The sequence below is a fragment of the Rhinolophus sinicus genome, chromosome 14 (genome assembly GCF_057876585.1).
Source record: "Rhinolophus sinicus isolate RSI-liver-muscle chromosome 14, RSI-T2T, whole genome shotgun sequence".
In the NCBI taxonomy this organism is placed as follows: domain Eukaryota; kingdom Metazoa; phylum Chordata; class Mammalia; order Chiroptera; family Rhinolophidae; genus Rhinolophus; species Rhinolophus sinicus.
In genome coordinates this window covers 38,343,594-38,356,916 of record NC_142514.1, presented here as the reverse complement: position 1 = coordinate 38,356,916, position 13,323 = coordinate 38,343,594, and the positions used below count along the sequence as shown (strand labels likewise).

The following is a 13,323-nucleotide window of genomic DNA, read 5'->3' as shown; positions in this document are numbered from 1 at the left end:
TTTCTCCTGGTCTGTTTGTCATCCAAAATAAATATTTCATATATGTCTTTGTATGTGTCTGTCTGTCTGGATGTGTGAAATAAAATCTCCTTAATCCATTGGACTAAATTGGCTTTCTCGGTAGTTTGAACTAATGTGTTTTCTTTCTTTCTTGATCCAGGCAGTTGACAAGTACTTCAAGCTTCCTCATGCTTCCAGTAAGCCACCTCGGATTTCAGGAAGCCTTGTGGACACTTCTTATAAAACATTAAGATTTGCATTTAGAGCATCATTAAAAACTGCCATCTATCGAATAACTACTACATTTGGTGAACATCTGAAGTAAGTTTACCTGTTTTGTTCCCTGAGGATAGTCCACTTTCAGGAGGTCCCCTAAGAAATAGATCTGAGAATTAGAAAGGCTCATGTGGTGAAAGTGTTCTTTTGGCACCTTCTTGATTCTTACCAGAAATTAACAGCTTGGATTTAGACTTTATATTTTAAAATGTGGCCTATCATAAGCTTTGGGGCCTTCTTTCAGATGGCCAAAAAAAGAGGATAGAAAGTTATGAAAACAGCAAATGTAATCACACATTATTATTATTTTTTTAAATTACCAAAACATCCTTAAGGGAGAAAAAAGACAAAGAAAATTCAGTTGCATCTAGGTTACTAAGACGTGGGTGAGCAGAATATTCCATAGATGAGTCCTTGGTGCTTTGTGAATCATGCTGGAAAAACCATGACAGATCACAACACCTTCAGACACGGAGCCAGAAAGAAAACCACAAATGCCAAACCTGTTTATATTTAGTTTCATTGATGTTTACTGCTTTCCTCTCATGAAATAATCTGGCGAGGCAGGATAAGGGATACTAGTTTATTAACTAAGCTTTGTTTATCATAATTATAAAATGAACTTGAGGAGACATGAGAGATTGCTCTGCCTGTCTGTATGCAATCAATAAATAGTTCAGAACTTCCTCATACACCTGCTTTAATAAACAGTAGAATATTTTCTTTTACTTCCATAATTCCAGGTAGCAGCAGTAGCAAGTTTTATGGCACACATTGGTTCTATGTGGGAATTCAAGAGAGCTGTAGATAACCCTCTGTCCTTAAGAGGTTTATTCATTTGTTTAAAAACAAACAAAATCTATTGAGTGCCTTCTACATCTGCGCTCTCCAATATGATAGTCGTGTATGGCTATTTAAATTAATTAAAGTTAAATGAAATTTAAAATGCAGTTTGTTAGTCACACTGACCTCATTTCAGGTCCTCAGTAACTCCATATGGCTGGCGAGTGGCTTCTGTATGGGACAGCTTAGATAGCAAAACAATTTCATTGTTGCAGAAAGTTCTATTGGACAATGCTGTTCTAGACAATACACTTAGCACTTTATACATTCGTTTTCTTCATTTACTCTTCTCAAAGAGCCTGTGAGGTGTAGAGATGAGCATAATTGTACAAATATGGAAACTAAAACTCAAAGAGGATAAGAACTTGCTTAATAAATAGCACAACCCAGTGAGAGTTAGAACATGAACCTGAAATCAGGTCTTTCTTGCTTTTAAAATTCCACCTTCTTTTCCTGTATACCACCAGACCGCCTCTGAGATGTAAACTGCCATGCAGGTTACTCTCAGAAAACACTTGATGAGTTCAGAGAATGAAATAGATGTGATGTATGTTGATGATAGAGCAAAACACAGGGAGAAAAGGGGAAAGTTGAGATTTCTCAGATGAGAGATAGGTGACTGATAAATTATGAGAATGAAACTGCCTTAGTTTATTTTCTAGAGCCATGTTTTATATGTGCACTGAAATTGTTGAGGTCAGTAGAGACTATTTTGTACAAATAAAGGACAGAACGATCTGGTAGAAAAAATGTTAGATTTGGAGTTAAAACATTACATTATTGACTCTGTGATTGTGGGCAAGTTACCTTATGATTTAAGTAACTTGCCCAAGATTATGCAGGTAATAATTGCAGAGCCAGAATTCAGACTCAAATCTGTGACCCTAGAGCTCTAGCTACAGTCTATTTTCCCGCCTAACCTTTGAAGCTTGCTGCCACTGCTTACCCTCCCATGGAAAGGGTGTGTTATTCGTCCCACTTTGTGCCATTGGCTGCTATTAGAGATAAAATGGGGTCATACATCTATAAAGCCCAACCTGTACATTATATATTGTTGGACAATATATATTACTGTATAATAATACCTAATTTATTCATTTTCCAAAGCTCCACCTCTGAGAATCAGGTATAAATGAAGTAAACTCTGGAGGCGTGAAAATTAACACGGCCATTTCTCATGGGAGACACTCATTCAACCCCGATTTACTCTTTTTTTTTTTTAATTTATTTTTCAATTACAGTTGCCATACAATATATATTGACTCTTAATATAGGCAAATTTGATTTACTGGTTTTCCAACCCGTAGCGTATTAGTTTTGAGGGGAGGAAACAGGAGAACTATTCGAGTCAGGCGCGCTGACAGGACTAAGACATAGTGCGGTACCAGCTCGCAGAGGGAAGGGTCGTGAGGAAAGTTGCAGACTTGGTGTTTGAGAGATTTCAGAGCCATTTAGTAGGTGGTTACAGCCTCACTAGCACCTAGGCAGAAGCTGCACAGTAAAATATTTGAAGTAGTTCAATTAGAGGCAGCTACATGGTTTAGGAAAGCAGAGAGGTGTATGTATAAGGTCTTTTGGAATGATTTGTAGCAAAATTGTTATAATAAGACTCTGGCACTTTTAAGAGTGGTGACCTTCAGTTACTGGAATTTTATCATTCCGTGATGATATATTACTATTCAACAGCTAGAAAATCAGAATCTTTCATTGTATTCACTTTTTGGCCAGAAGTTTAAGAGGAAGTTTTACACTAGTTTCTGTATATATTTGCCCAATTTTGTCAAGGTAATGTATTTTTCTGGGGGCAAGGGTAGGGAGAGAACTCAATTTCCCCATCCAAGACAATTTATTTTCAAAGGGAAAAGTAAATTGAAACCACTGAGCTGTTACCTTTGAAAACGATTAGTGGAGTCTATTATGTTTTAACCAAACATTTTAGTTTAAAGGATTTTATATTAAAGACAATTCAAATACTCCACAACTCAAAGATAATGTTGGAATCTGGTTTAAATAAAATAATAAAATCCAGAAAATCTGCAAGCCCTGGAACTCTACACAGCAGGTTCCACAGCAGAGCAGGTTAAAATCGATGCCTTCACTTGTCAGTCTTAATTTGCTTTGGTCTTTTAGAAGGTGGAAGCATGCCATTACTGAATGTGAGCCACCCTCCTCATTAGATTAAGGAGAGTTTTCATCCAACTTTTTCAGAAGTACTAAATAAGTGAAGATTTCTATTCATTTTTAATTGTTTTGAAAAATATTGACTCTGTGCTCTGTGGTTCACTTAATATGCTTAATGTAAAATAAAGCTTATGCTTTGAATTTATGTTTCATTTAGTGCTGTGCAAGCATCTGCAGAACATCAGAAAAGACTTCAACAGTTCTTGGAGTTCAAAGAATAGTTAAGTAATATAAACTGTGTTCATTACACTGCTGATACAACTACAGATGGGACAGTAAATGTTCAGCATTCTTGGATCAGAAGAAAATGGACTAATTAGATGCTTCCTTTGTCGTGGTGGTTGCTTTGAAAACTATACTTTAATGGGAGAAATCATGGAAAGAAATTCTCAACAGAAAAACTGAAAACGGCCTTTTCTGTACCAGTTGCTTTTTGTGTGTGTGGTATAATAAAATCTTTATTCAATTTTACAGAAGCATCTATGACAGTAGAAATGTCTCTAGCTTATATAGCTTAATCATAATAACTAGAAAATATTTAGAATTTACTTTTGAGAGGGTTAGAGCCAGTTCAGAAGGTAAAATAGGTTTACTTGATCCAGTCTTCCTTTCTAATCGTTCTGAGAGTTTAGCTCTCTGTAAACTCAAGATACATAAACTTGTTTAGAGAAGTGTCTGTTTACTAAAGGATAAAAATGGTAACACTGGAGAAAAGTTCACAGAAAAAAATACTGTCTAAAGGACATATTTTGTTAATCTGTTAGGTTGTGTTTTTGTTTCCAGGAACAAATTAAATTTGCATGATTGTCCAAAAAAGGTCTCAATTTACAGATGCTAACTCTATATAAAGGAATGTGGAAAAATTCAGTTCTTAAGTTACAAGATGAAGCATTTGCATTTAGTTTTTGAAAGACAATCGACTGCCATCTATGAATTTATTTTGTACCATGTTAGTAAACAATACGTATATGGTGATTTTCCCAGCCAGTTTTACTTTCTTTTTCTGGAACAAAACATTAAGTGATTGCAGAGTTTTTTAAGTGAGAGAAAAAGTTTTGCAAGAACAAGGAAATGTTCCTTTTTTCCCCACCCTTCATCTTCATTAGATCAAATTATTTTGTGAAGCTGTTTTGGCCTCACAGAGGGGGCAGTCTTTGCTGTGTCAACTGGCTAATTCAAATATATTGGGAAAATCTTTACAGCCAGAAACAACTTAGTCGTCAAATAGCAAGCGAGTCCAAGATATCAGGGGGATTACTTGAGAGCATGTTGTGTGTCCCAAAGGTGAGCAACGTGATTTTATAATTTATTTGCTCAACTTTTTTGGAGATGAGAGATTGGAAATCCTACCGCTAGATACTCACTGGATTAACTTTGGGCTGAAATGCTCCCTTGTAATTTTGTTCCTATTATCTTTTCCCTCTAGTGATCCCCAATATTTTCTTTAGTCAGCACAGTATTGTATGTGTATCTTTTATGTGGTATATATGTCTACAGTTTGTCTGATTGCTTGACGTATTGTATCTTTATTCCCTTCATTTGTTGCCCCTCAGCTGGCACATTCCAAATTATAAATGAATCCTGATGGCCTTTAAAGAGTCTTTATGAGACAGTTCCCCAATTGTCAAGTGTTTGGAGGATTTCGGCTATTGTCATTGCTTTCCCCCCCGCCCCCCCGAAGTGAAGTTGATCTCTTTTTGAATATGGAAGTTGAATTTTGAATGTCATAGTTCCTTACAGATGACCAGACAATTGTGGCTAGGTTGACTGAGAACTGTTGTGTTCCGTATTTTAAATCCATTGAGCTTTTTATATCCCATTCTCTGTGCTGCCCCTAGCTGAGGCATTTTTGGGAGAACAGGACTCTTCACCTTCTGCTTCCATTAAAGAATTGTGGTATTTAACCCACTGGATTCCCCAGAATGACAACGGGATGATTCCTTTAAATTTTGGCTTAGATAAAATGTCTGGCTGAGTTTAGATTTTTGCCATTTCCCAAATACTTTGGGCAAAGGTACCTTTGATGAGCAATGTGAAAATTTTGAGGTGTTCATTCCTATTTTCTCTCCAGAGAGTGCGCTTTGTACAAAGTATGGGTCATATAAAGTGAAACTGTCTTCCCAAATCTGCATTGTGTTTAGTTGGTTCAGTTCTTTTCCCCATTTGTGTGTTGATGATCTCCACACCATCTGGTGGGGTAGGGTGTAGCTCCGTCACCTGTTATTAAAAAGAGCTGCTCCTCCTATGTGCAAGGAGGAGGATCGCAGGAAGGCCAAGAAGAGAGAAGCATTTCCTTGGATGAAGTCACATCTTGCCTGTGAGCCCACTGATGCTCTAACATGGGCCTGAAAATTAGAGTGTTCTTTAAAAGCTTTTCTCTGTCCGTGTAAAACATGATTCTGTCAGCCCTTGTAATGTTTGCTTGATTCTTACGGAAGATATAAATCCATACAACTTCTTTCCTAGAGAACCAGGAAACTGTCCTAGAATAAACTTTGTGCAGCTGAGTGGACATGGATAAGTAAGAATTTGTTACTTTGCCAGATTTCTTCCTTGGTAATTGTTTTGTATGTCTTCCTGTAAATATGGTAATGTGTTTATATCCTTTTGTATATCACTGACACTGAATTGGGTAGACAAATAAATTGACATTTAAAAAAATGGGACTATTAATTGAAATACGTGTATCTACAGTGTCAATGATTTAATTTCTGGTGTGTGCGTTTCCTTAGCCATTTGAATTCCATCTCCACGTCATTGCTTATAAAACCTGAAAAGGTTTAACTTCTTGAGAAATTAGCGTTTGCCCTTAACTAGAGTAGTTTGGTGGGTGATCATTGTTTAATGCTAATGCAAAGGAGCCTGAATTCTGAAAGTCTCTTTCTTCGTTGTCTTGGCTGCCTTTCTTCCAGAACTAAACAAAGGAGGCAGGTGCTGAAAGACATCTCTTAATAGAGGTTTCTTTTCTTGCCAGAGTAGTGTTTCCAAATGGATCAGATTCCCCCAAGCTAACAGTTATGTCTGTCAGCTTGGCTTAAATTAGTCTGAACTTAACCTCAAGGTAGTTGAGGTACTACACCAAGGCCCTCACTCCCTCTTTTGCTCTCCCAATGCAGTCGTCTTTCCTTAAAACCACGTAGTTTATAACAAAGATGGCTTGAACTTACCCATTAACCATCCAGCAATTAGCAAGCTGCTGACCACCATTTTTAAATAAGTAAAATCTTTATTGTTTTGAGGGGTACGAGGTGAGATAGACAAGCACATACCCCTACAGTTCTCAGTCCTGATCCTAGGCAGCCTGGGCAGTTGCTGTGGTGATGAGCAAGTTGACTTAGAGCTAGCGAATCAGTCCCAAATATTCACTGAGTCTGTTATGGGCCTGCTAATACCGTGTTTCCCCGAAAATAAGACCTAGCCGGACCATCAACGCTAATGTGCCTTTTGGAGCAAAAATTAATGTAAGACCAGGTATTATATTATAAGACCTGATCTTATAGTAAAATAAGACTAAGTCTTATATTAATTTTTGCTCCAAAAGACACATTAGAGCTGGTGGTCCGGCTAGGTCTTATTTTCGGGGAAACACGGTAGAAACAAATTGAACTGTGAGCAAGACAGTCTGTACCCTCAAGGAGTTTATAATCTAATGTAGTGGCATTTGGAATGTGGAATCAGAAACATCATACTCACAGAAACTTTAGTAGAGGTGCAGAGTCTGGACTCCACTTCAGTGCAGGGTCTGCTTTGGGAGATCTGGTCTGATTGCCAAGAGCTGTCTGAGAATCACACTGTGAGAATTGTTTATGATAGATCAGGAGTTAACCAAACTTAGCATGCATTTGAATCACTTGGAAAGCTTGTAAAAACACAAATAACTGGGTCCCATCTTCAGAGTTTCTGATTAAGTCTGGGGTGAGGCCCATGAATTTGAGTCGAGGTGACAGTGCTAATCAGAAGACTACACAGAATCACTGCTCATGTGTGGGGTTCTCTCAGATGCGTGCAGCATAGGAGTTATCATTTGCTCTAAGGTAGACTTCTTCCATCTGAGTCGTTTATTGGAAAGCTTGAAGAATATGGTTAGATCCCAGAAGTAAGGCAGGAATGCTGAGAAATACTCAGGTGTTTATATGCTTAGCTTGAAGTCGCAGCAGGTGATGTGACATAAGGTGCCCTTTGATGCAATTATGCACTTGAGCTAGTGTTCTCCCTTTGCCTGATTTTCTGTCTGGGCGTACTTCTCATTCTGCACGGTGACCTTAGCTTTCCCACATACTCCCAGAGATTTCAATGAGTTTTTTTTCAATGCTCTGTCATTCCTTTTTTGGACCTTATCACACTGAATTGTAACTTAACTGATTACATATCTGCTTTCCTTGGTAGACTTCTTCCAGGATTCCAGTTACATTTTCTCAGTATATCATCTATGTCTTAATGATTAGTCTTCTCTAATATTTTTCACTTTTCCATCAATGAATGCCACATAGACTATGAGCCACTATCAATGGTTTCCCAATAAATAAGTGAAAATTAGCAGACCTTTAGTTATGATTCTGAAATATGAAGGGGTTTTAGTTGTTCTTGTTGTTTATTGGTAAGTTTTGTGACAAAATTGATTTGGCAGCGCAGTCTGACCTTAACCTATGAGGCTGTTTGTAGACTTAATTTATTCCATGTAGTATGACTGTGCTTAATTCACTATAGTATGTTTGATTATGAGGTGCTGTCATCCCAGACTCCATGGGAGTTGTATGTAATAAGCGTCACTGTTTCCTTTCTAAAATCTGAAACATTTTTATTCTGAAACATCAGGCATCAGGAGTTTAAGACAAAACCTTGTAGACTTGCTTTTGTAGAATATTGTGAATTCTTCCATTTACTCATTCAGCATTCACTCACTGCCTGCTGTATACCTGGCTCTGTGATAGGCATTGATGGTACAAAGTCACAGACCTTGCCCTCAAAGAACTTACCACCTTGTGTGGGAGAAGTAAGTGGAGGCAACCCTTGTTATATATATACCTCTAAGTAAACATTGAAAGAGAGCCACAGAAATTCTAGGACCAAATAATAGAATAACTGAAATTAAGAAGTCAGTGGTTAGGTTTACCTACAGATTAGACATAGCTGAAAAAAATGACTTGGAAGGTAGGTCAGAAGAAATTATCCAGAATAAAGTATGGAAAATAAAAAATATTGAAATACAGAAGAAGACAGGTTAGGACACATGATACAATGAGAAAGCTTATAAGTGTAATTAATTGGAATCCTAGAAAGATGGAGAGCTAATGGAGCAGAAGCAATTTTGAAGGTTTAGTAGCAAATAACTTTATCAAATGGATGAGACATCAAGTCACAGATTGGAAAAGCTCTATGAACAAACAGATAAATAAAAACGCACACTGAGGTACAGCATAGTAAAAGTGCTAAAAACCAAAGGCAAAGTTTTAAAAGTGGCCAGAGGAGAAGAAAGACCACTTTGAAATGAGCAACAGCTAGACAACTAACTTCTCAACAAAAACAGCTGAATGCAATGAAATACATACTGAAAGAAATGTGCTAGCCTAGAATTCCATACCCAGCATTAATCTGCAAAATGATAGGGAAATGAAAACATTTTCAGACAAAAGCTGAGAAATTTCATCAACAGGTCACATTAAAAAAAAATTTATAAAGGTAGCTTTTTCAGGGAGAAGGACAGAGAAGCAGGAAATTAAGAGCAACAAAAAAGGTATATATGACGACTTAGGAAACAATAATGTCTGATGAGGTTTTAAAAATATAGAGAATTAAAGTACACAACATAGTGGCATAGAAATTGGAGTATTTGGGACTCAAAATATCCTGTGCTTTTTACATTGTCTGGGAAGAGTGAAAGTACCAACAGTAGATTCTTGATACATTAAATATGTGCATTGTAACTTAAGGATAATCACTAAAAGAATCATTTAAAACTTTCAAGCTGAGACCGGGGAAGAATGGAACAATAAAAAGTAATCTAAAACAAAGTAAGCAGGAAGGAAAAAGAAATCTGTAATAGACAGGACAAAGAAGGTGCACATAGTAAGATGTAGATTTAAACCAAAATATATCAGTAATTACATTAAATGTAAATGGATTAAATGTTTTGATCAAAAAGCAAAGGTCATAAAATTAAATAAAAACCCAAATTCAACTGTTTGCGGTTAACAAGACCACATCTAAAACATAAGGATAGATATATTGAAAATAAAAGGATAGGAAAGATATGCACTAAAAGAAAACTGGTATAGTTGTCTTAATTTTTGACAAAGTATAATTTAAGGCAAAAAGCCTGATTAGAGACAAAGAGGGGCACTTCAAAATAGAAGATTCAATTCATGAGAAAGATACAGTTCTCAATGTTACTGTCCCTAACAGCATAGTCTCTCAGTGCATTAGAACAGTATGGACGGAAGATGAACAGGCACTTTAAAAAGAAGGGTATTCAAACGGCTTATAAGAGAAGGCAGGTATTCACTGTTAGTAGGGAAACCAATGTAAACTAGACTGAGATACCACTACACACCCATCAGAAGGGCTCAAAATAGAAAGACTGTCAATGACAGGTGTTGATGAGGATGGGAAGCAACTAAAACTCAAATAATTGCTGGAGGTAGTGAACAAATGGGCCATATCTACTAAAGTTAAACACACCTATCTTAGAATCTATCCAATTGCACTAAATGGTCTCTGCCCAAGAGAAATGAGTGCATATGTCCACCGACAGTCATGTTTACAAGATGCTTATAGCAAGATTTTTCACAATAGCTCCCAAATTGGAGACAATTCAAATGTCCATCAATAGAATGGATAAATCATGCTATACTTCTACAGTGTAATTTTAAATAGCAATCGAAAGAATGAACTGTTACGTGAAACAAGATGAATGAAGCGCAGAGACATAATATTAAGCAAAAGAAGCCAGACACAAAGGAATATATACTGTATGGTGGCATTTATATGCACGTCAGGAATAGGTAACAATGTTGTCACCCTCAGTCAGAATAGTGGTCATGGAGAGAGGAGCAGCACATTGATTTAGAAGGGCACGAGGAAACCAGAGGTGCGGGAAAGGTTCTAAATCTTGATTTGGATTATGTGGGCATATACATATAAAAATGCATCAAACTATTTATGTCAGATGTATGTACTTGACGAATGTTATACCTTAATAAAATACATCACAGCAAAAACAGAGCCACTTACAAGGAGAAATAGACATCCACAATTATAACGATATTTGACATACCTCTCTCAGTAGCTGATAGAACAAGCAGATTGTAGAAATCACTAAGGATGTAGACTATTTGGATGACATGATCAGCAAACGTGACCTAAGTGGACACAAGGAACGTTGCGCCGACCAATGGAAGGACGTGCATTCTCTTCAAGTTCACATCGAACATTTACAAATCGGGCCCTATGTTGGCCTATAAAGCAGTCTCAACCAATTACAAAGGATTCAAGTTGTTTCGAGTTTGTTTGTAAGGCAACTAAGGTAAACATCAATTAAAAATGACAATTAGAGCATTCTGTATATTTGGAAATTAAGAAATACATTTTTAATATGTCCACAGGCCAAAGAAGACATCACATAGGTCGGAATGAGGAAAATGTTTTCAAAGGAGTGATAAGAATACATGTGGAAACTTGTGAGATACAGCAAATGCCAAGCTTAGAGGGAGATTTATACACTTAAATGTGTATATTAGGAAAGAAGAAAAGGCTGAACATCAGTGAGCTGACAATCATCTCAAAAAGCTAGACAGTGAGTTTACTCACTTGGGTCGTTACCACTTTTATACCTTTTCAATGCACATGTCGTAATGTATTATAATTGCCGGTTTACGTGCTCTCACTGGAAACAGTGATCTATGAGCTCTTGGAGTTCAGGGATCATATTTTTTATATCCCCAGTGCCTGTTAAAGTACCTCACACACGGTTGATACTTGTTTGAACTGAATGTACTTCAGTGCCTTAGGGTTGTTAGAAACCCAGGGTCTCAAACTCAAGTGTTTACAAAAGCCAGGCAGGTGATACGATGAGTGGGGCCCAAGTATGGGGAATGGGGGGCCTGGGAAACTGGAGAGCATGTGCCCTGGTGACTGCCGCTGCTGTTTGGCCCTCGTTGATTGTTGCTGTGGGAGAATGCTTGCCTGGTATGTCTATCTCCCCATTTGTTTATAAGAAGGCAGAAATTCAGATTTTGACGTGAAATCTCCATTTTTTAAGAGTTGGAAACTAATTAATTAAAAAAAAATACAGTGAGTGCCAAACCAAACTACACAGCCCTATGGCTGTCAGTTTGCAACCTCTGTTTTACTTCACACCTTTAAGAGGTGGGAATGTGTTTCATGTCTAAACATCCCAGCCAATAGACTCTTGAGCTGCCTTTTCCATCAAGCATATTTCTGCCTGAAGAAAAGGGTCGTGACTGCTTCCTAATGGGATTTCTGGGTCAGATCTGTAAGAGGTTTGCAGAGTTTTTTAAAGCCTTCTTTGTAGTTGGCCGTTTACCCCAGCTGAATCAGACATGTGTTCCCAAAGATTTTTTTCCCTCCTTTTGTTGTAATATTCTTAATGATGCATTCTGACTTTTTCACTCTGTTTTCTACACATTTGTCACCACTTCTGCTTTTGGATCTTCATGCTGGAAAATCTGAGGCTTACATGGAAGATTGATTTTTAATGCCCCTTGTGTTGTTTTTCGGCTGTAACATTTGCATGCAATTATAACATTTTAAAAATAGGAGACCATGGGGTTTGAAAAAAAAAAGAATCTTCTGGGCGGATGAGCAAATGGAAAGGCCGGCCTTTAATTTTGTTAACATCCCAATTACATTGTGGTAACCCTTGTGACGATTTCTGTCCCTTGTAATGCAACACCTGGTTTTTGTTCCAGGGACAGGGACCAAGCCTGGCTGACTCAACCCTTGCTCCATCATGAAGCATTGGTTGGAAAGCTCATGTTTTCCACGAGCCAGCAGAGGTCACTATTTCAAAGTTGTTTGAGGAAAAACCACACCACTTCTCTTTTGGGGAGGTTTTATTCATCACCCTGGTGGGAGACTTTTTATTCATACTTTCTGTATTTTTAAATGTTCTCAAAAAAATCAGTTGTTTTTAAATATTACATTTAAAAGTGTTGATGGCTTGAGTGGGTTTCTGGAGATCATTGCTTATGAGAGGAATAACTGCTACCATTTATTGAGCACCTACTAGGTGCTGGACCTTGTGCACTATTCTCTACACGCATTCTCTTTAATAGCCATTTATCTTCCAGGGTTGTTGTGAAGTTTACCTCAGTTTTCCAGAAGAGGAGCCTGAGGCAGGAGAAGTGTGCTAATTCACCCCAAGACACACATCTAGTGGGGATGGGATTCAGATTCTATCTGAATGGCAGGGAGATCTGTCTTCAAAGTGAGGATCTTAATTTTCTTGGGAGTTGTACTTTGTTTTCCCAGAGAAGGAATATATTGGCAGCCTGAAGCAACAATCACCAAGAATGTATGAGGGGAGTCTGTATTTTTGAAGCAAAACCTTAGAAATAGCTTGCTGTTTTTTCCTCTGCAAATTTCAGCTTATTTTCATGAAGAAGGTAGACTTTACTTCTTAGTCTCCTTTGAAAATAGGAACTGTGATGTTCTGTCAGGCTTTGCTCCTTCTCCACATGAAAACAAATATTAGTAATATAGTGTCTCCAAAAAAATGTCTCAAGCTGACAAACCTGTTTAGTGAGTAAAGTTTACTAAAAAGATTTCTTACTTCATTTTACAAGCCCAATGGAAAACTTCCTAACTTTGAAAAGAAATAGGCTGAATGAAAAGATAAATCTGTTTTAGTGGACTTTTATTTATTCATGTCTGAATAAATCACCAAGATTTTCCATAAAGCTGGAGAGTCAGAAGAGGACAGCTGCGTTCATCACCAGATAAGGAGTGGTCAATTTGACCCCCCTGTTCTCACTGAAGAGGTCATGTGATAACAGTAAGAAAGGC

At 37.4% G+C, this 13,323-nt stretch overlaps 1 protein-coding gene across 2 annotated transcripts in view; it reads left to right on the top strand.

The window, feature by feature from the left end:
- Nucleotides 1-5,979, top strand: part of NDC1 (NDC1 transmembrane nucleoporin) — a 45,208-nt gene extending 39,229 nt beyond the window's left edge. For both annotated transcript variants that reach the window (XM_019742886.3, XM_019742887.3), the window contains 2 exons: nt 161-321; nt 3,458-5,979. In XM_019742886.3, coding sequence (XP_019598445.1) covers nt 161-321; nt 3,458-3,521 — 225 coding nt within the window. In that variant the 3' untranslated portion in view covers nt 3,522-5,979. The remainder of the gene's footprint in view (nt 1-160; nt 322-3,457) is intronic.
- The last annotated feature ends 7,344 nt before the right edge of the window (nt 5,980-13,323 follow it).